Source organism: Chamaea fasciata, unplaced genomic scaffold, assembly GCF_029207755.1.
Source record: "Chamaea fasciata isolate MVZ Bird 193981 ecotype frontalis unplaced genomic scaffold, bChaFas1.0.hap1 SCAF_7, whole genome shotgun sequence".
Taxonomy (NCBI): domain Eukaryota; kingdom Metazoa; phylum Chordata; class Aves; order Passeriformes; family Sylviidae; genus Chamaea; species Chamaea fasciata.
Genome location: NW_027094092.1, coordinates 13765971 through 13789228, shown reverse-complemented (window position 1 = coordinate 13789228; position 23258 = coordinate 13765971). Strand labels below are relative to the sequence as shown.

Genomic DNA, 23258 nt, shown 5'->3' with positions numbered 1-23258 from the left:
GCTTCCTTCCTCAACTGCTAGAAACTGGAGAAAAAGATTAAGACCAGTCACTTATATAGTTTTGTAAACATCTTCTGGAAAATATTGGAAGGCACTAATGATGGTGATCAATAAAGGACTTGATAGCCACTGCCTTAAATTGCCATTCTAATGCATTTGTGTTATTGCTGTGCTGCAGCTCTGCTTCTCTGCTTGTTTCAGATTTTGACATGGCCACTGGTTAAGGAGTGATGTTCAGCTGTTGTGCTCCTAATTAGGATGTCAGTTTTCCTGCTTTCTCTGTACACAAAAAGGCCCCGCAGCTTTCTGTGACCAAGGTCATCATAGGGCATGTTGGTATCAGTGAGGGGAATTTTAAAGAACTTTGGGCTGGAGTGTACAAATTCTATTACAACTCAGAACATAGTTAGGGTTTAGCAGAAAAAGTAGGGACAATAAAGGAGAAGAATGCTTGAGATTGACTCCGAGTTTGTTAGGATTGTGTTATATGAATTAATATGGGCAGATGGTGCTTTGCAGCTCCTGTAACTGGCTGGCTTCTGTTTTTTGATATGTGGTGTTAAAGCTCAGCCTAAAGTGCCTGAATAATAGGTGGCACTTGGCACTTTCTGAACCTCACTGAATAACAAGACCTGACAGGCAGCCCATTGTTCTAAATTGCTGTCTCACAGTAAAGCCAACTGCTTCTGAAATTTCACCCACCTGCTTTATTTAACAAAATCTCTACACATTTTCAATCCCCAAAATGTGGTCTGAGAAAGGTATAATGATTTTCTATTATACCATCAGTTTTACATCCTGCTGCTTTTAAAATTTTCAGTTCAAATTGCATGATTTCTCCTTGAAGTACTTTCCAAGTCACATTAAAATGACCAAATAATAATGAAGGTTCTCTGTGGCCCTTGTAGTTTTGACTCTTTTTTTGACTACACTTTCTCTAAAAGGCACAAGTGTTTTGTCCTTCCATTAAGAAATGGACTTCATCTTCCTCCCCCCCAAACTGCTTTTTGATACTTGTGTGTGAGGATTCTGCTGAATACAAAGAGATTGGTGTGAATGATGAAAGTGGAAGCAGTATACCAAATGGGAAATTTGAAACAGTTGATGTTATTATATGAAGCCCTTCAATTTCCTAGAAGCACTAAATATTATATTTCTCATGTTAAAAGTTAGAGATAATAGGCATTTTACTTCAGAAAAGTTAGGTTTGCATCTTTTTTCTAAAAAGTCTGTCATCTCTCTGATAGGGAAAGGGGAAACTGTGATATAATACCAAAATAATTGTTACTGTTCTACTCTGCTCAGTCCCACAGACTTTTATCTCTACAGCTCTGATTCATTAGCTTGGTATACAGTGATAGCTGTACAAAAGTAACAAAATACATGAAAAAGCTATTAATTACCCTAATATTAGATACCATTCTTCTGGAAAAGCTGTTCAAGTATCCTAAAGAGAAGCAGTTTGCTGTATGCCTATACATCTCCTGTAGTTCAGCCTATTTGTAAAGCAGCCTCAGTCATTGTCTGTCAGCAATACAAATGTCCTTAGGTTGAGTGAAGAGTGTTGAGTTTCAGAAATAAGATGACAGTCTAGTAAAGGAGAGTGTTAAAAATGTCTGTATGGGAAAAGCTCATTCCCGTACCGGAGGGAAAAATAAAATATGCTCTTGTGTGCATTTATAATTTTGCAAGTGCCTCTTGGGGAGATGGGAACAGGTTTGACTCAGTGAATGCTGACCTCCTCAGAATATGAATTCTGCTGATACAGAACCCCCATGATGGCATTGTCATTTTCAGCCCTAAAACTGAGGGGTTTCTGTTTGTTAAGGCATTGCAGTCAGTAACGGTGTGATAGGTTACCCTTTTGAAGAATCGGGTTTGTGCAAACCCAGGCTCCATGGTCTGTTGTAGTCTGCGTGATGTGAAAGATGTGAGTAAAGGAGAGATCCTGAACTAAAAGAAAACCAAACAAATCCCCCCCCTCCTTCACCACATATGTGAAAGCAACAGAAAATGGATGGGGTGGATGGATGTGGTTTTGAATCTTTGGAACAAGTTGGTTAAGTGAATGACAAGAAGAGCTGTCAGGGGTGTAACTATAAACTGCAGACCTCATGGGCTCTTCTTGTCTGCCTTTGTATTTTCACCACAGATTTTATGTTCAAAAGCCTTCAGTACTGACCTATTTCTGCTCTTACTAAAGATTATTTTTAAAATCTGTCTGTCAAGCTCTTAGGAGTGCAGGCCATTGCCCTGGGTGAAATTTTTTTGGATGCCCAGCAGAGGGAGTTGATGTCCCACTGGTCAGGGGTGAGGGACCACAGTCCTGTTTTGCCTCTGCGAGTGCGTTCCGTTCTTCAGGACAGTTTTCTTTGCTTTTGTAGCCTTCTAGTGCTGTGTTGTGTCAGACAAAAATCCTCAGCTTCAGTGGAAAGTGTCACACATCAACAATGATGGTACAGTGGACACGTTAATGTTGATGTTATTAACATTGTTAATAATTTTAACAATGTTAATGTATGAGAGAGCATGAGACACTTCTCAGAAGAATTAGAAAAGCTTGTGAAAGAGATAAAGAAGTTACATTGGCGGGTTTTTCTTTGGCCTTTCTTTTTTTCAGTTGGACAGATCACAGTAGGAAGATTCAATAGTCATTATTACAATATGAAAAAAGGAAGAAGGTACAGCATGCCTAATGTCTTTCCACCCAGTGTTGTGTCTCTGTGTGTTATGGTCTCTAGAACACAGACAATATTGAGGAGTATCTACTTCCAGTTCCACTCACTCCTCTCATATAAAATGAAGGCACAGAGCTTCTCGAGAAATTAATTGTAGATTAGGTTTTTTAACAAGCTTGATAATGCATTCCAGCCAAATGTTGTTGAATAAAAATACAGTTGCTTTAACTTTGCTGAAACTTGAAATCAGCCTAATGCAGATACAAACATGGAAAACTTAAGCCTAAAATGAAATTTCGGAGCTTGACACTTGAGTCTTGAAATGGAACATTATAGGCAATCATTAACTAGGGATAATGCTGCCATGAAACCAGACACATTTGTGAGGATGCACCCAAAGTTTCACTAACTAAGAACAAAATCCTGTGCTTTTGATGTTAATGAGAAAAGTCTCATCAAATACATTTTACATAACAAATATTCATAATAGTTCAGAGGAAATGCTACTGGAGAGGAGGAAACCCAAAGTATTTGGTTTTGTCCATGTGGAGGTCAGAGGTATAAGATAATACTGTTGATGATTTGTCAAGGTAATTTCCTGGTAATCATTTGTGTATTTTACTGTGCAGTGGATTGATCTGCATTGATAATGGAAGAAATCATGCACTAATTTTCATACAGCCACATCACGTGGTTCACACCAAGTCTTTGCTTATGATGCTCTAGCCAGGACCTGGCATTTTTCAGTGTAGTCTTGAGCAGATAATAACTACCTTAAATGAAGTAGGCAATATCCTCATCACTGATTCCTTCTCAGCCTACCGGATAAGAAGATCATTGGGCAGAGTTCATAAAAACTTGGAAAATTCTCTCGAGTCATCATAGCATATCAAATTTGGATTTATATTAGAAGAAGAGAAAAATTTTGATTATACTTTGATAAATAAAATTTTAAATTTTAAAGATGTGGCTGAAAGCACCCTGACTGTTCTACACTATTAAATTGAACACTGCCAGGGAGTGCCCTTGGCATGCTTCTGTTGGATTGCCGATAAATGTTAGCGGGGTCCCCAAGCTAAGACAGAGAGGTAAAATCCCTTAAAATAATGCATTTTTTCAGGCAAGAATAGGCAAGATTCTAAGACCAAATTTCGTTTCCTATTGATTGAATATATTAAGGAAGGTATCTCAGAAAATGTATGGTAAAAGCAAACTTTAACTTCTGAAGCATAAAAGAAGAAAATAAATCCAAAATTATTTGAATTAAGACACAGAGTCTTGTTTTTAAGGTATTCTGTGGAGTACAAATCTGATGTATAGTAGACAGTATTTATAATTAATTTGCTCTTTTGGTGTTGGGTATTAATTCAAAACAAATAAAGGTAAGTCTGATCTGGACATTACCTGAAATTCAGAATATATTCATGAATCAACATTGTCTAACCTTTGCATCAAAATGATTGCCAGGTTGTATCCAATCTTAAAAACTTTTTAAATCATTAACTCATAATTACTTTTTCTTCTCCCTTCCATTTTTGAGGTTGGCGATGAGATAGTGCGCATAAATGGATATTCCATTTCGTCATGCACACACGAAGAAGTCATAAACCTCATTCGTACAAAGAAAGTCGTGTCCATAAAAGTTAGACGTAAGTAACACACAAAAAAATCACCTCTATCACCAAAGATTGCTACTAATAGATTGCTCGTGGTCTGTAGAAACTTAACAAAATATTTTTTCCTTTTCAGATATTGGCATGATACCTGTCAAAAGGTAATGGCTTTTCATTTGAAAACAGATTATTCATGTTCACACAGCCTCTTCTATCCAAATAATCTGTGTTTAATTATGAAAATGTGTGAATGCTGATTGAAATATCACTTCCTTTTTAATGAACAGGCAGATGACTTCTTGATGAATCTGATTTTGTACCAGTTGCCTACTTAAATGAGCCAATTTCTATTTCCTCATTTGTCACAGACATCTCCTGGAAATTTAATTATCAATGCCCCTAGATTAACAGAGAGCTTCACTGCTTCTTTGTGTATGTAGCATTTGATGATGGCTTCAGAGTTTAGAAAAAAATTAAAATTGTTTTGGTCTTCCAATTTTTGTTGAAAAGCTGAATCTTTAGGTGGAATGTTTGAGAAATTTTAATGACAGGAGGTGTTGCTCTGCATAGACTTTTGTGTAAGATGCTTGAGTGGTTATGGTTCATTTTAAAGTCTTCCTCTGAGTTTCCTAAAATTGTTTCACCTGAGAGGGCTTTATCAATTTTACAGTCAACCTTTCCTGGCCCAAATAATTATGCTTGCTTGATGTACGCTTGCTTGATGTTCCATTTAAATTGCTGGAAAATAAACCAGATGTGAATGGTGTCCAAAGAAATTTGTGGATGCCAAAGAGAAGGCTCCATTCCAAAGCAGCTTCTGGAAGACATTGACATTTATTTTGTGCCATTACTTAAAATTATTTTTTTTCCTTTCAGTTCACCAGATGAACCCCTTAAATGGCAATATGTGGATCAGTTTGTGTCAGAGTCTGGGGTAAGAGATCAATAGTTTGTTAAATGTCTTCTGGGGAATCTGTAATGGTTCTGAAACACTTTCTTCTCTGACCTTATCAGAGAAGCTATTGTATGCATTACTATAATGCAATATCTTGTTGAAGGTATTCTGTGAGGAATATCTTCTGTGATATGAAATGATTCTAGAGCTATTAGGTAAGGAAAGGGCAGGACACAAATGAAATTGCTTTTACTCATTAATTGCTTCTTCATTTTACTTGAACTTAATAACTTCCCAGGCTGTAGTTCTACTGCATAAATCTTTATCAGATTATTTGGCCTATTTTAGGCATATTAGTGGAGGAATTACAGCTTTGAATATGAGTTACTTCTAAGGGTTGCAGAAGTGAAAAGAAACACCACAATTACTGTTCTTTTGCTTTCAGAAAGAAAGACTTAGTTAAATAGTGAGCCTTATCATGTATTTCTCCAGCCCTTTTGTCAGGGAACATCTAAACGATTATTTTTCCATATCACTTTCCTCTAATTTTCCTTCACCCTTTTCTGAAGACAAAGTTTGACTATTTAAGTAGTCTTCTCCAAATAGATAAGTTCAGTCTTTCATCTCAGCCATGCAGCTCCAGTGAAATGACTCTACTTCGCATTCATTTCCAGCAGGATAGGACTTTGAAGCCTTGAATAGGACCTTGAATTTTATCTTGATGCTGGCTGGGATTCATGCTGGCTACATGAAATTTTATAGTAGTCTTGATACAAATTCAAAACAGAATTAACATCTGCAGCATTATTAAATCCCTCTACAGGAAGGAAAGGGCAGTGTTGCTGGACTTGCTTCTTCTGGAGGGAGAGACAATAAAGAGAAGAAAGTCTTCATTAGCTTGATTGGTACAAAAGGCATGGGGTGCAGGTGGGTACGCAATTTTTGTTTAGTGTCAGTGTTTTTTAAATGAGACACTCAAGGAAGTTATTTCCATACTTTTTTGACATGATGTCAGGAAAATAAAGATCCATGCTGGATCAGGAGGGCAAACAGCAAGAGCAGGATCTCTGTGGCACATATTATGTATTTTTAGGCATAGCATAACTAGCTGTGTTAAAGGTTTTTTTCATAAAGAAAAGAACTTTACAATTTAAAAATAAGAGCAGACTGAAGTGTATTAGTGCAACTTGTCATGGAATTGAATCTTTTAAATGCTTTTACATTTTTAAATACTTAAAAGTGCTACTCAGTGACATAGCAAATTCCAGCAGGAGTTGCTATCCACTGTCAGGTTCACTCCCTGCCTTCTCTGACCCTTTTCAGAATTAAAACACCATCACAAAGCTATATCCAGTTTCTAAAACTAACGTTGAATTTGCAAGGTATGTTAGAAATATGATTCTGGGATTCTTGGACTCCTGTCTTTGCAATACTTATGGAGGTTTTGGAGTAGAAAGGATATTGTAGGATTTCTTATATAATTAGAAATATATAGTTGAAAGGACTTTTCTCTCCTGTAATTTGGAGGATGTAAAGTTTTTTTTAAAAGTATTTACAAACTGGAGGGAGTAGCTCATCATCACTTGTTGGATATATAACCTACAAAAGTAGTTTCTGTGTTTGGGCCCAGCTTAGATGGCAGCTTAATGTTCCTGAGCTAGATTTGGCTTCTGATGGAAACATCCTTCTTGCTTCTAATAAATAATCCAAACAAAATAACATTGTTTTATACATAGAGCATGTTGCAGTTCAGTGAATAATTAGTAATTCTTCATTGTGTTACTTGCTTGCTTTCAAATATCATTAGTGTCCCAATCCTTTAGACAGTGTAGGTCAGCATACATAGAAGTTTCAGCATGTAAGACAAAATATAGAAGCTTGAATATTTTTCTTTTAGCTTTTTCTTTAAAATCAGTTTTGTGGTATGAAGAGTTAAATAATAGGATGATAAACCTATCACACATTGACTATTTACTGATAAGTTTGGGTGTTTGTTTCAGTGTTGGCTATTATCATAAATATTGTTTAAGCAAAAACAAATTATGAGGAAACTAGAACTACTCACTGTATTACATACTGTATTGTTCCATAAATATTATTCTATAAATATTATCCAATTAATGGTTGGGGTTTTTTACATTTCTAGTATTTCCAGTGGTCCAACACAAAAACCGGGCATTTTCATCAGCAATGTTAAGCCAGGTTCTCTTTCAGCAGAGGTGGGCTTAGAGGTAAGTTTGCCACCTTCCAAGGTAGGTACTGCAACGAATTCTCACTGCTTCAAGGATGCATGGGTTCTTTCCCCATGAGAAACAAATATCTGGTAATTACATTTCAAACAAAGCTAATTTTCTAAAATTTTAAGTGACCTGGATCAGACCAATACTCCTTCAAGTTCAGGATTTGATTGCAAGCAGTGGCAATGGGAGATCCTAGTGTAGGAGGATGTGCAAGCCTGACCAGTTTCCAGTCTGTTTCCCTTGTGCTCTGCCAGTACCCATGATTCTTGTATTGATTGTATTGGAGAGCACATCTCTTTGTGTTTTCTTTTAATATGTACTAACTTAGCATCTGTACTAAAATTTGCCTTAATTTCTTTAGGTTGGTGATCAGATTGTTGAGGTGAATGGAGTGGACTTTTCTAATGTGGATCATAAAGAGGTAAAATCAAGTCTTCTTAATTCCCTGGATTTGTAGTTGTCATCTTATTAAACATCTGTTCTGTTTTCCTGTCCACAAAAAGTATGTTTTGATACTGGGCTCCTGACTCAAGGGGTTGTGTATTGAACATGGGAATTCAGAGATTTGCATACCTACCACTCTGTTTAGTTCTGGAAATTCCAACCATGACAAGCAGCATTATACTGGCCTTTTATCACTTCATTCACATTGATTTTTGTTTTGCTTTAATTTGCAGGCTGTCAGAGTGCTCAAGAGTAGCCGTACTTTGACCATCTCTGTGGTGGCAGGTGCTGTAAGTAGTATATTTGTAAAAGCAGAAGATTTGTAAGCAGAAAATTGCTATGTGGGTAAATAAATGGTAAAAATGGATAAAAACAAAAGCTGTGTTTCTTTGTAAGATCTATACCTCTGTCAAACCAGGACAGTTTTGAGTGGCATGTGATTCTTTCATACCACACAAAGTATTCTCAAATAAACCTGATTGTGGGCCAATGCAAAACCATTCCCTTGACAAGGAATGGAAATTAACTTTATTGTAATGGTCTCTCATGTTTGAGAGCTTCTGTTCTAATAGAGATCTCCTTCTGCTGAAACATGAAAGGTGAATTGAAGACAAATAATTTTTAATCCTGAATAGTGGATGCTTTAGTCTTATTCCAAATGAGTTCCTTTTGTAACTGTTTGTCTGATCTCATTAGTGTATTGACACACTGAAAATTGCTCAATTTTTCATTTCCACTGTTCTGTGCAACAGAACCATAAGCCTTTGGGGTCTAATCTAAAGTCAGCTGAAATTAAATCTTCCCTCTTACTTCAGTGTGACTTTCAATAAATGTTTTAATGATTTTACTGCTTTAATCCTTCTCGTAGAAAGTGTGTAGTTGTATACAAGAGGATAACCAAGTTCCATAGACTAATTAAAGACAGTGTTTTCTAATTGCTTTGCAACTGAATTAAATGGGGGAAAAAAGATTTAATAAGTCACTTCAGCTAATTCCTAAGGGCTCATGTATACTGCATAGCTGCATTAAGGAATTAACGGTTTATTTGATCTGTACTTACAGTAACAGAAGATTAAGTTGTCCAAAGGCATTGTAGATGTTGTTTAAACAAATACTCTGGGCTAGTTGATTAAGCTCCAGGAATCCAAAGGACTTAGTTTCAACTCCCAGTTATGTTAACAACTTTAAAAATGTGAGATCTACCTCAGCATGCATCACTGGGGTGGTATCCTTAAAATGGCAAATTGTTGCCATGGAACTCTTCTGTTCCTCACTCCTTCACCTTGCATGTCTCCTTTCGGTAGACATCTTTGTCTGGAGGACAGATAGCATAAGGAAACAGTTTCCCTACTGTGGTGCAAAGACATCCCTCAATGCCTGGTTTTATTCAAGACGTCTGCTTTTGTGCTTTAGAGACAGGAAAAGTCCTACCTTCCTAATTATTTGGGATTTTAATTTCAGAAATGAAAAGTAGATTAATGTTATCAAAGTGTTCTACCTATAGCAGTATGGAAATATCTTTCTGGAATAGAAAATAATGCTGGTGTCTTAATTGTAAAGCAAATGAAACAGGAACAAAACCAACTGAAATACATAAACTATACAGTGTTTTGGGGATGTACATTCCCTGTATTTGGGTTCCTCAATGACGACACATTTCTGCAGCACCCAGGCATAAGAGCATTAAAACACAGTAACTGTTTAGTAGTCTTCACATTGTGAATCATTCAGTGTTCTGTTCTCTGGTATTTCATTGCTCAGTGAGATTTTAAGGAAGTATAATGTGAAGTTTTTTCTGGGTGACACACTCTGCATGTATTTGGCCTGACCCTTGTGGTGGTGTTGCTGACTTCAGTAGTGCCAAACCTCTTCTGAGGTGTTTAGTACATAAGAACTTAGAGGCTGAAACTCGAATAGCTCCTTGGAGTAAGCACTCAGATCTTTGAGGATCTTTCACGGTGTGTTCCTCAGGAAGAACAGTGTGAGGAAGTGGCAGATGTGCTACTATGTAATTGGGTTTGAATTATTTCCTAGAAGAACTGCAGTCATGAGATATTTCCACAACTGATTGGGGTGATGGTTTTGATTGCAGGGAAAGGAGCTGTTCATGACTGAAGAAGAAAGGCAAAGAGAAGCACGTCTCCGTGAGCAGGAACGCCAGGAGTTAATGCATCAAAAGCGGCTTGCACTGGAGACTAACAAAATCATCAAAGAGCAGCAAGAGAAAGAGAGATTGTGAGAATTCTCTATAGGACAGTCTGAAAAATTTAGCTTGGATTTGGAGAGGGCATGGAAGACAGGAGCACGTGATTATTTCTGTGATGCTTCTCACAGAAGTGAGAAGATTTCCCACTTAGGTTAACTTTGTCTTGCTTTTGTGGAATCTCTGTTCATAAAATGTTTGTCCTGTGATGCTGTTGATGTTCTGGGCTTTCAAAGCTGATATCATTCAAAGCCATCTTGAGTAGAAGGGTCCCTCTGCTCCCTGAATGTCATACCCCAGTGATTCAGTGTGATATTTGTTAGTTTTCTGACGCTATTCACTCATGTTTTATTTTTACCAAGACAGTTAGAAATTTTGTACTCAAAAAAACCCCACACTATAGTCTTGCCTCTGAAGGAAGTGACTTAAAGAATTAAGTAGACGATATGCCCTTATTATCCAGATGGTCAGATATGTCCTCAGGGTTCCTAGGAAACCATACTGAATCTTTGGTATCTTAAGGATGACTTTTAAAACAGAGAGTTCTCCCCAATACAAATGTATTTACTGTCTGTATCTTTTACTAACTGTATGCTGACACAATTTGTTCAGGTTCTTACTCAGAAAATACTATTTTTATCATGTTGTCCTAATTCCTCTTGTTATAGAAGAAAGCTGGAGATTTCCCAGAAGGCTGCAGAGGAAGAAGAGAGATATCGCAGAGAAATAGAGCAGTGAGTAAAAACCTTACACAGACAATGTGCCACCTGGAAAAGGTTTCTTGTATATTAGATCTGGCTGAAAACATTCTGCATGTTGCTTTCAAATAAAATTTCCTTTTAGCTAAATGTAAGATCTAGTACATATGAGTAAGTGCACCACAGTTAAAGAATAGGAAACTGATCTGAAAATCAGCACCTGTAAACATGAGGCTTATGGCAGTAATAAATTCCATATGAAATTGAACACTTACTTTAAAAGTATTATTAATACATAGAGAAACTTAAGATTAAGGAAGTTCTGTGTCCCAGAACTTGTTTACTTCTGTTGTCACTGAAACTCTAATTCTAAGAGAAAAAAGACAGTATTGCTAAGAAACAGATCAGTACTATATTTTTAATTTAAACATTCTTTTACATTTGGAAGTTTGAAATCAACTAGTTGTTATCACAGTAATTAAATTTCCTTCTAAATGATGCTGTGAAATTGCATGAAAATGCAAGTTGCAGAAAAAATCTGTTTTCACTCAGCCTTTTAGGGCTTAGATTGACCCTCAAGTCTTTGGCTTTGCCTCTTTGACATATAAGGGGGTTTTAATTCATTTAATTCATTTAAGTCCCTTTTCTGCATTAGCTAAATTTTCCATTAGAAAAAGAGCAGGGATTTCTGAATTTGTAAGGTGCAAAAAGAAATATATTCCCCAGCTGTCACAAGAATCTTTTGGTAGTCCTGCTGTGGACTCTACAAGAGCACATGGATGAATTCTTATGCATTTCCCTTTTCTGATCCCAGGGAATTGTTAACACCCTGTTCTTTATTGTGGCCTACTATAGAAATTCCTGCAATAGCCAAAAGCTGCTCTAAAAGCAAGCCTTCAGAGGTGAAGGATGATTCTGTCCTCCAGATCTAGATTGCCTGTCTGTTATAATGGATGTTGGATGTCTGCTGTGTTGTTCTGCACTAAGAGCATCTTTACTCACCCAGGGAAAGCTTTCATGCCCTGGGGGCTGCTCAGTGTAAAGTCTAGCACAGCTTTTTACTTCCTTGTCTAATTTTTAAGTGTTGCTCAGGCACTTTTAAGCTTTTCCATATCACAATCCAAACTGTTAAGTTAGTGTCAATCTCCTGGGTGAGAAAGAGGGAGAATGGTAGTAGAGGAACCTAGATGAAATCCAAAGCTATGATGGAATGTACAGTTGTGGCAGGCTAAAATACAATATTTTTCTGTATTAATTGTTTGTAAGGATTATGCCTTGCCTTGTTTTAAGAGTCTTTTCTGCAGCTATTCCTTGTATAAACTCACTGTGCTCTTTTCTGGTATCTTACATTTGAAAAAATTTCAAATGTGCCCAAATGGCAGAGGTCCCTAACTCTATGTACTGCAAGTTACATTGTAACACCAACTTTTTAAAACAAAAACTAATTGAAAAAACATTCTGTCCATTGTTCCCTGACAATGCCTCTAAATTTAAATGCTGAGCTCAGCTACAGACTTAAGAGTGTTTTGACTCCATATGAATATTTTTTCAATTTACTTTAGCTAATTAAGAGATGCAAAAGATAATCCAAATATAAATAGCATATATATATCTATCTAAGACCTGGTAAATTTTGCCACCACGTTATCAGTTCAAGGCAAGCTATAGTCAAGAATAGATATTGGATCATTTAAGGCAACATATATGAAGCTACATGTTGTTAGGTTATTTAGCACTTCTGCAGTGACATACATGGTATTTGCTGAATTTTTGTTTGAAACATTTTTTTCCCTGATCACGGTGCAGTACTAGGTCATTTACTAGTTTTGCATTCTCTTCTCCTGTGACACTCTCTGCGTCACCCCCATCCTTTATCTGTACCCATCTATTCCTCTCCTCTTTTTTTTATTTTTCCCCTTTTTTTCCCCTAGAATATGGAATTTAATATGGTTTCCATTTCAACAGTATTTATTTCTTTTTGGGAGGAGTCAATTTTTATGGCAGCCTAGAACTATGGGTTTTGGAAGCAATCATCAAAATATATTTAAAGAGAGGAGACACACTTTTTTTAGGTATAATTTTCCATTGTGATATCTGATCTAGGTGTAAAGTAGATGTTCTGTCACTCCGTGTTTCAGTTAAAATCAACAGTTTTTCTATTAAGTCATTCCAGTCCTAAAAATGAAAAATTGCATAGTGAGAGATATGTTTTTACTTCATTTAAGGTGACAGTCAGTACTGTAGTGTGTCACTCATGGCTTAGTATCTGCGCAGGTGTTTATTTAACAAGCCTTGTAAGTCTAAATGTTAAATAAGAGTATCTTACACTATAAGATATTCTTACTTACTTACTTTGCAAATTTTCTTAGTAGCTTAGTAAATGAAACAGATTGTTGAAAGGAATTAAGTTATGAAGAAGAAGCAGTTTATTGTGCTTTATATTAAAGAGAAAAACAAATATGCTGAAAATTATAATGGTAATGAATATATACTGGTGTTGTTGATTTTGTATTCAGTGTCTAACTGCATTTGTTCCCTCTAGGATAACAGCAGAGGAAGAGAAATTTAAAAAGGAGTGGGAAGAAGACTGGGGTCCTAAAGAACCACCCAAGTCTCTAAAAACTGTAACTGCAGAAGTGCACTCTGCCCCTCGTTCCAAACACAAAAGTAAGTAATTGATGTCAACTTGCCTCCTTCTATTTGTCTCAGACACATCACTGAGCTGTATGGAATATACCACCAGTTTGTCTCCAAGTTAAGCTAGCTATGAATTGGTTATTTTCAGAAGGCTGGAAGCATATGATAGATCAACTAGATAACTCTTACTGAACAGGTACCTATCTTACAAAATCTACATCCATTCAAATAGTCATGTTTTTTAACAACCAGCAGCAGGAAAAATAAAAATAATAAGGCTTACTAAGAAATGGTTTGAAGCATCAACTTCTGTAGCTTGGGGGTTCGGTGCATTGTTTTGCATGTTGTTTCTGTTCAGTGTTGATCTGTCAACCTTTTCACAGTTTGGAAGGGATCTAAAGATCACCTTCTTCCAGCTCCCTGCCATGGGTGGGGACACCTTCCACTATCCCATGTTTCTCAGAGCCCCATCCAAAACTGGCCTTGAACACTGCCAGGGATGGGGCATCCACCACCTACCCTGGGCAACCTGTGCCAGTGCCTCACAGTAAAAAATTTCTTCCTAATACCTCATCTAAATCTATCCTCTTTTGGTTTAAAGCCCCTCTCCCTTGTCCTATCACTGCATGCCCCTCTAATAAGTTCCTTTTCAGTTTTCTGGTAGCCCTTTTTAGGTACCGAAAGGCTTGACCTAAGTCTCCCAACAGCCTTCTCTTCTCCATGCTGAACAGCCCTAATTCACTCAGACTTTCCTCATTGTTGAGGTACTCCAGTCCTCTGATCATCTTCATGAGCCTCTGCTGGACCCATTCCAATAGATCCACATCCATCTTATATTGAGAGCCTCAGGGCTGAATGCAGCACTCCAGAAGGGGTCTCATGGAAGCAGAGCAGAGGGACAGAATTTCCTCCCTTGCCCTGCTGCCCATGATGCTCTTGATGCAGCCCAGGGTGCTGCTGGTTTTCTGACTTACTTGTCCAAAGGGAATTAAGACATTTGGAGCTTAGCTGGCAGTTAAGAAGCTAAATTGGAAGCTGCAAATTGTATGTGGAGACTGTACTAAAATTGTATTGTATAAAGAAAAATGTGGAAAGTGCCTGGTGCATTATTTATGGGAGGCCTGGGCTAACTCCTAACCTGACGTTATTTTTCAATAATATTTTATGTGTGACTTTGGGAAGTCTGATGATGGTTCCATTACAGGAAAACTCACCAAACTCTACAGGCTTCCCTTCACGACATAGCAGACTAATTGTCCATGCATAGATTCTGATAGCTCTTCAGGGCTGGAGGAGGTTGGAGATTGATTTAAGTAGGGCCATTTTTTTAAACAATTCTGTCGAAAAACATCCCATCACTAACTGCTTCCTTTTAATTTCATGGAAACTTCTAGTCACACATTACTAATCTCTTTTTCATTTCGTGGGAACCTTCAGTTACTGTCACTTCTGTCCCCTCACCCCTTTCCTCCTTTGTTTCTCTAGAAGATTTAGAGGGAGTTGCACATGACCAACTTGAAACAGATGACATGGATGAAGTGAACATGAAGCAGGACAAACAGGTTTGCCACTCAGCCCTGACTTCCTATCCTGATTCTGATTCTTCCTGTGTCTCATCTCCTCCTGACAGTCAGTCTTGACCTTGAACTGACCATTTGGGTTTCCTAGGGCAATATGTGTGGTCCTTTAGTAAATGATGAAAGATTTTGACACTGCTGCTGTCATTGCATCTAAAGACACCTTGATAGGAAATCTAACAACTCTGCAGAAACGTGGACTATGTTGAGTGCTCTGTGTTAGCAGTGTTTCGTATATAAAGTTATGGTAATATATTCTTTTGTATGTTTTAACTTAGCAATATATTTTATAATATTTATGAACGTGGCTTGAAATATTTTGTCCTGGGAAATGGAGCTTTTCATGTCTCCTCAAAAGCCATGTTCTGCCACGAGCTTGAATGAGTTTGAATACCTGTTTAATTTTCATAAGGCTTGCTTAAACTACTGTAAAATAGGAGTGTGACAATAGAAATCTTAGCAATGCACATGCCTATGTGGTTCTGAATGAAGATCCCTTGTTGCATTTTCTTTGTTTGACATAAAATGTGTCATTAAAATAAGGGAAACTTATGACTAAATGTACTAAACCCATTTATCAAGAATTTAGCTAAGAACTTGTCATGTAATATCAAACCTCTGGTGTTGCGCCTTCAAATAAATTTTAATCAGTTACACACTTCAGCATGGATTGGTCTGAGTATAAGCCTGTCCTTGGCTCTTTCTCAAAAAACAACTTTTCCTTTACCTTTTGTAGCTTTTGGATGGTTTTATCGGTACGATGGAAAATTTCCCACAATACGTAAGGTACAAAGTTTGAAAAGTGAATTTGTTTGCTGTGTGCGTTTGAACTGAAATTCCTCTGTTATTAGTAAACATTCTTTATAGTCAAATGCTCCTTCTTTTAATGTGTGCACAAATTAAGATGCTTTTGGGATGCATGTCTAGGGCTTTGTCCTTTTGAGTCCTTCAGGGTCTGAGTTCTGCCACGTGAAGAGGGAATTGTATATAAAATTATATATGTATGTATGTAAAATACTTTGCAGAAGGTGCTCTTTACAGATGGGCAGTGCATGTCTTCATGTTCTCCAAAAGTCCTCAGAATCATGTATGCATAAAAACAATAGAGAGACAAAAATTATACAGTTATACCTTTGCAAATCTCCCTGTAGTGGGAGTGCTGAAGGCAAAAAGCTTTTAGGCATGCACATATGCGCCATAAAAAAATTGAACTTTAAGCTAATAGAATACTTCTGTGTCTGTAGAGATGCTGCTGAAGTATTGCAATTTATGAGTGTTTCAGATAATATTTTTTTACTTGCTGTTTCTTCCTTCTCTTTATTTCTTGCAGTTATTATTTTTTCCATAATATTAGCCATATTATAGGGGGATTACTATTGTGTTATGTGCTTTGGTGGTGGGTTTTTGGTAACTAACTGTAGTAAAAGAGCCGTGAAGATTTTGTGCTTGTATCTGGCATGAACTCAAGGTTTCAGAGGAGGTCAGGATTATTTCAGACAGAGGAAGTATTTGTATCACTGCTTAGGACTATTACTTTGACCTTGTGTGTGCCCAGGACATACCTGTTCCCCTTAAAAGAGATTAGGAGAAGATGGTGCATTCCAATACTTTTTGTACTGCTAGTGACTGTAAATCATCATGGATCTGTAACATGTGTGAAAGCCAGGGCAGTTAGGATTTTTATCAGATTATAAATGCATGTTATGGAAACTCTTCACACAGAGAGGGAAGGTAATACTTTGTGTTGCTGCTGACAACTATAGTTAAGCAAATGCCCAAATACCTCTTCATGTACTAATGATCTTGCACAATTCCTGTTGAACTTTACCACACAGTGTGCACTAGAAGGTTGAAAAGATTTATTTTTAATCATTTGCTTTTGGCAGTGATGAATTTTCATCCTACTCCCTATTGCTAATGATTTTTTTGTTTGTTTTAGAAACAAAATTTCACTCTGTACTAAAAATATTTATAATAGGATGTAAAGTGAATCCATGGGGAAAATTGTAGGAAAGGATGAATCATCCTGTTGTATCTGAATGCTGTGAATGCAGCTAAGACATTCAGATGTGTGTTCATGTTCTAGAAAACTTTGACTTGTGTACTGCTTAGTGTGCCTCTGAATTCAGTAATGCTTTAAATGTTGATACCTAGCAAGTTGACCTGCCTGATATTACATCTGCCAGACAGTACAAAATGTATCTTCGAATATTTTAGAGGATGATATTGGCAATTGTTGTTAAGGTAAAAACTGATTATCCCTGAATAAAATACATCACAGAATTAGGTTTGTGTTTAAACATTAGTGTGAAAAGCTAGATTTTTTTTTCAGTTAAACTTTTTCTCCAATGTTTTTGGGGTTTGTTTTCCCCCTGCTCCCCTCTCTACAGCACCACCACCATGTTAACATGAAGCAATAGACCACATCTCACTGAACCCAGCAGTCAAAGTTCAGTTAACTGCTTGAGTAGGGGAATTGGCTTTTGTAGCTTCCAGGGAAAATGTCTGTTTTCCAAGGCTTTGTTATCAATATTGACATGCAAAAGGTGAAAGGAAGACAAATAATGCTATTTAATGTGAAGCAGTTCATGGTGGTTTTGGGAATTCAAAGCATGGAAAGTCAATAGCTGATGATGATAATAAGAGCAAAATCAAACCTCAAGCACAGCCTTTCTGGCAGGAGCACTAATTGTCAATAAGTGGCCACCTGCTCCTCTGTTTTACTTTTCACAAATAAAAAGAGATCATGGCCTTTCCAATGTGAACTAAGTCCTACCTGTACAAATGTGAAAGGGTAGCAGAAATGTGACATCACTAAAGTAGAAATAACAAGCAGTGTGTGTTTTAAAGACAATGGGAACTGAGGCTTCCAAAAGACTATATAGCTTTTCCCTTTGTTTGTATCCTACATCTAAATTTTAGGGTCACTTTGTGCTGCATTAGTTAACTCATCTGAGTAGATTTTATCCAGTGCTTGCAGGAGCTACATGGTCTTTGTGATGCAGTGTTCCTTCTTGGAAGCAACCCAGTTTCTGTACTGATCTAAATCTTTCCATTATAATTCCTTATTTCAGTTTTGTTAGGGGATGCAAGGCTGATTTTAGGGCATATGCATGAAGCCATTGGATGCATGCACTATTCACATCTACCTATACATGAGCATCTGTCACCTGAAAGCAATCAGTCTTTTATACATACATACATACATACATATATATATGTGTATATATATATGTAAGTATGTATGTATATGTATATGTGTATGTGTATGTATATGTATATGTATATATATATATATATATATATATATATATATATATATATATATATATATATATATATATATGCCAAAACAGAGAGATGGCAAATCAAGACCCAAGCAAAACTGTTTGAATATTCAAAGTTTTGTAGTGGGCCTGTGTGCCCTAAAGTTGCAACTTTGCAGAGGAACAAAGAAGTTGGATTCTCTGATCTCATCCAGCTTATGTTAGGGGCTACAAGCCCTCCAAAAAGTTTGAATTCCCTGCATATTGCTGAGTAAATGGACTTTGGATTTTCTTTTAAAAACCATCCCCATACTCGCAAAAACTGCAATTAATTTTTCAAGGCAGACACTCATGTACCAAGATTGAAGTTTGTGGTGGTTTTAGCTGATGTAAAAATTTTTGTTAAAAAAACCTTCCCAGAAAGGGAAAGAACGAAAGAAGTCAAAAAGTGATAGTTTTTGTGAACAGAAGAAGAATAAAAAGGAAATGGAGTTTGAGCAAAAACTTGCCAAAGAGAAAGAAGGAATGCTGGAGAAAGAAAAACAACTGAAAATAAATCGTCTTGTGCAAGAGGTATGTTGTGATCTATCAAGTGCAAAGCTATATTAAAAGAAATTTAGATGGATTTTTAGTGGAAATATTTTAGCAGGACACTTGTTTAATTATGTCAAAGATAATGAAATTTTAAAAGCTGTTTCACTGCAAAATTCTGTTGCCACATTTGCTTATTTCTAGTCAGCTTTTGCCCAAATGAGGATAGCTCTGCGGTTGTGTCCATGTGTAGTGAAGAATTTAATGAAAAACAGCAACATAGGAAATCCTTTGCAAAAGTATTTTTATTATTTATTAAACTATTTTAGGTGGCATTTCATACTTTTGAAGCCTATTTGTATTATGACCATACCTCTAACCTTTTCTAATGTACCAATGTTATGGTCAAGGTATCTGAGACAGAAAGAGAAGACCTGGAAGAATCAGAAAAGGTGCAGCACTGGGTGGAAAGACTGTGTCAAACACGGTTAGAACAGATTTCCTCTGTGGAAAATGAGTCTCCTGAGGTAAAATTCTAGCTTTTCCATATATTGCATGATCTCAAAATAACCAAAAGTTGTCTCCTAAAAGCAACAGGTTTTACCAGTGAAAAAAATCTTTCCCCCTCAGTCTTCTTTCTAAGAGAGAAGGGGGAAAAGTCAATAACTGATGACTAACAATCTACAGACTTTGCTTTTCTATATTTTATGAAGATTTAAACATTATTTTAATGGACTGATTGTATTTTGTTCTTTTTAAATATATTACCACCACTAAATTGACAGTTTCTTTGTCTCGTGAAATATTTGGGCTAGGTGGGACATGCTACCAGTAACAAAAGCTAGATCCAGCTATATTTATTAGTATCATGAGTATAAGAACATCATTGATGATGAGCTCTTGGAAGCTTCCTTGTATTGAGTGAAATAAAGGAACAGGATAAGTAAATTACAAAAAGATACAAAACTCACAAGGAATAGGGTTTGGGCTTGAGCTTTAAGTAGACCCCTTTAATCAGGAGAGCTGCAGACAATGATTGTTCAGTAGAGCCTGATGGTTCTAGATGTGGAGTGAGGCTTTCCCACCATCCTGTTCCTCTGGCCATCCTCCAAGGAAAGCCACTTCCAAGAGGAACACTCCAATCTGCTGAGCTCCCATGGGATCCCCGAGAAACTGCAACCACAAAAGGGACCTTGGGGAACACTCTCACATGATTTTCCTTCAGGTCAGTGTGGAGCAGCTCTGAAAAAAGCAGCTGATCTTTTGTTCCTCATGGCCCTAGGCTCAGATCCATGTGGTTTTTCAGTACAGGTCTTTAGTGGAATGATTATGCAGAGTTTTTCTCTCGCTATCCAAACTTGGCAGCTTGTGTTCTGCTAGAACTTTGTCCCACTTTTTGTAAATTAAGAAGGAACATTACAGATTATAAACACTGTTATACTTTCAGAGCTCTGCCTGGATTTATGACAAGCACACTGTGTTGTGTTTGCTCCATAAACTTTTGCATTACATTATATATAATTGCTCTACTACGATTTTTGTACAAACCTACCCAAGCAGTTATAAAACATGTAAAAACACAATACCTGAGTGCTTATTGGGGGTAAATGCAGCTGAAAAATACTCAAGTGCTAGAGGTTTGAACTGTGTCTTGGGAACAAGAGCATTCAAGATCTCAACCTCTGCCAAAGAAATAGCTATTTTCCAGGACCAAGCCATGAGTATGTTAGATAAGAATGTGAGAAGTGTTACCCACTTGAGGGAAGTGTAGCCATATTAGAGTAAGATGAATGTGTCGGTCAGACAACTTATCTACGTAAGGTTTCTTCAGGTGAGTCTACAAAATAGCAAAATGGCTGAATTTTCTCAAATACTCCAGTTTGATCACTGATAAAAGAAATGTTAGCAACTCTAACAGCATATGTAGAGTCCTTCCTCACACACATCCTTTTTTTTTTTTGGATGAGCTGCTCATTGTGTTCAAACTCTGCAGTTGTTTAGTACCCCAACAGATCTGGTGTGGATTAACTTAAACTATAAGATCTCAAGCCCCTGAGGTTCTGAATTTCATAGCACACTAAACTTTTTGTTTTGATAGCTGCTTAAGCTTAGTTTTCTTTCTTGTACTAATGTGTGGTTATGTTTACACAACTTTAACCACTTTCCCTTTTTTAATGACATAGACTCTCAGGGCCTGTCTTTGATTATTTTCCTTCAAATAATCACCTCTGCGAGGAGTAATTCTTTCTTTCTCCTCCTAGGAGCCAGAGAGGCAAAAGTGTTATTGTGGTTTGTCCTGGGATTTTGTTTTCTGAAAACTTCATGCCCTTGAGGTTTTGTGGGGTTTCTTTTGTCATCCCCTTACCCCAACAGCTACTGTCACACCACTTCTGTTTTTGTTGTTTTTTAACTGGAATCCCAAGGAGTGCTTTTAGAAAGACTTTCAGAGAAAATGTTTGTGTACCTTCTGTGTGGGAGAAGCAGAGATCTTCCTGTGGAGGAGCAGTTAGGCTGAGCAGTATTCTAGGGCTGGCCATTTTCAGAGCTGTCACAGGCAGCAGCGTTGAGGTAGATTTCTGTTCTGTCACACGTAGCCGGCGAGTGGACGTCCTTCCGCCTCTCCCTGTGCCACCTCCATGCGGCGCTTTGCCGGGGGTCTGCAGCTGCACACCACAGATCTCGATGACATAAACCTCGATGAAGTTGACAAACCCAAACAGCGCGCGCCGCCACCGCCGCCACCACCGCCACCCCCCAGTGCTACCCCAGCACCACCAGCTCATCCACCTCCTGCCTCAAATGCTCCACGAGGTCCTCCCCTCTTGGTAACACCAGCTTCCCAGGTGACCTCGGGATCTGTTTGGATGCATGCACCTTTACTATTCCCCTGCGTGCCTCCCCGCCCTGAGCCATCACCCTTTTTGTCCACTGGGTCTACCCTTCTGCCCCTTGCAATTTTAGAAGAGGGAATGAGGTGGTTTCTCCATTTTTTCAGTAGTGATTGCAGTCCAGAGGTAGTTTCCTTTTAACATTTTCTAGCATAAGTCAGGAGGAGTTTGCTCTCCTGCCTGCATATATTGTAGCCCTATTACCTGCAGACGTCCTAGGCAAAATGTATCAGTTAAAAAGAGAGATGATTTGGACTTGAATGATTAAAGACAAAAATAGAGCAATCACAGGCAGCAGATTTAATTCATTGTTAAATTTGAGAAAAGTATCCATGTAGTGAAAATTACTTGCAGAAGTGTTTTAAATGTGTCATCAAATTGCTTTGTTAGGTGAGAAGAGTGGACAAAAAAAAAATTGACATAAAGGCAGAAGGTCAAACTTTTAGAAGGTCAAAACAGTGTAAAATAAAAAAGCGAGAGCTGGTAACCTGGTTTGACTTCTTGCACTTTGAGAAAACATTGACTTTCTCCTTATTGTAGTCTGAGTCCAAGAGAGGATCAAATGAAAGAAATCTTGTGCCAAATCTGGCTTTAGGAAAGAAATGGCAGCTGATTCATCATAATTCCCTTTGCTAAGCACTGTAGTGAGAATCATGTACTTGTTCCTTTGGCAAAAGATGCTTACTTGTTTCAAGCAGCAGAAAAGGATCCCATATGGTCACTTCCTTCCTACACAGTTTTCTGCATGGATTGACTGACTGCACTGTTGGGTTTTGGGGGTTTTGCATGTTTACAAAATAGTCTTTGTATTTGCATGATTCTCCTTGGGTGGGGAAGGATATGCAAAATAAAAAAAATAAAAATAAAAAAAATAAATAAAAAAAAAAAAAAACTGGTAGGTTCTCTCTCTGTGAATAAATGCCCTGATGTGACCCATGAATCTCTTGTAAACTTATGTGGACCTCTGATAGTGCTTGATCTATGTGGTTCATACATTTGAAGTACCAAGAATGCGCTAGATCTCCTGAAATGGAAATATCATATGTTCTTATGGATAGCAGGTTTCCCAAGTTATTTGCAAAATAAAAATGATATGAAATGACACAGGTGTACAAAATACTTGTGTTGAGAGGAGAAATATAGTCTTCTAAAGAGAACAGAGAATATTCAGACAGGAGTAATATAGGAACTGCCATACTGATCTGACCCCAAATCAATATACTGTAATATCTGTTTCTGGCAATTTGTCACTGCTAGCTATGTTAGAGAAAATAAATTAATAATTAAGAAAAATATGTTTGGTAACAACAAATAACATAGCCTTTAAAATTAATGTCAGTTTTCACTGAGTATAATTAGTGTATATGAGGAAATAACTAGGCTCTTAGTAAAGTTAATTGAGCCAAAGCTGCTTTGTTTATGAATAGATAATTCAGTGTTTCTGATGTCGTTTCAGAAATGGAAGAAAAATACAAAGCTTGACAATTTATTCTTGCTACCTTTTTACAAAGTCAGTTTTTAACACCACAGATAAGCGAAAGCAGTGCATTTATGTGACTATGGATTTAAAATCTTGTGTTTACGTCTG

At 37.2% G+C, this 23258-nt stretch overlaps 1 protein-coding gene across 1 annotated transcript in view; it reads left to right on the top strand.

Annotated features, from left to right (window-relative positions):
• USH1C (USH1 protein network component harmonin) overlaps positions 1-23258 on the top strand; it is a 46928-nt gene that overhangs the window by 8185 nt on the left and 15485 nt on the right. Inside the window, exons 5-15 of the mRNA XM_066187636.1 lie at positions 4219-4327; positions 4428-4452; positions 5168-5225; positions 6010-6113; positions 7333-7417; positions 7788-7847; positions 8104-8160; positions 9963-10105; positions 10742-10807; positions 13314-13438; positions 14894-14970. Of these exons, the coding sequence (XP_066043733.1) occupies positions 4219-4327; positions 4428-4452; positions 5168-5225; positions 6010-6113; positions 7333-7417; positions 7788-7847; positions 8104-8160; positions 9963-10105; positions 10742-10807; positions 13314-13438; positions 14894-14970 (909 nt within the window). The remainder of the gene's footprint in view (positions 1-4218; positions 4328-4427; positions 4453-5167; positions 5226-6009; positions 6114-7332; positions 7418-7787; positions 7848-8103; positions 8161-9962; positions 10106-10741; positions 10808-13313; positions 13439-14893; positions 14971-23258) is intronic.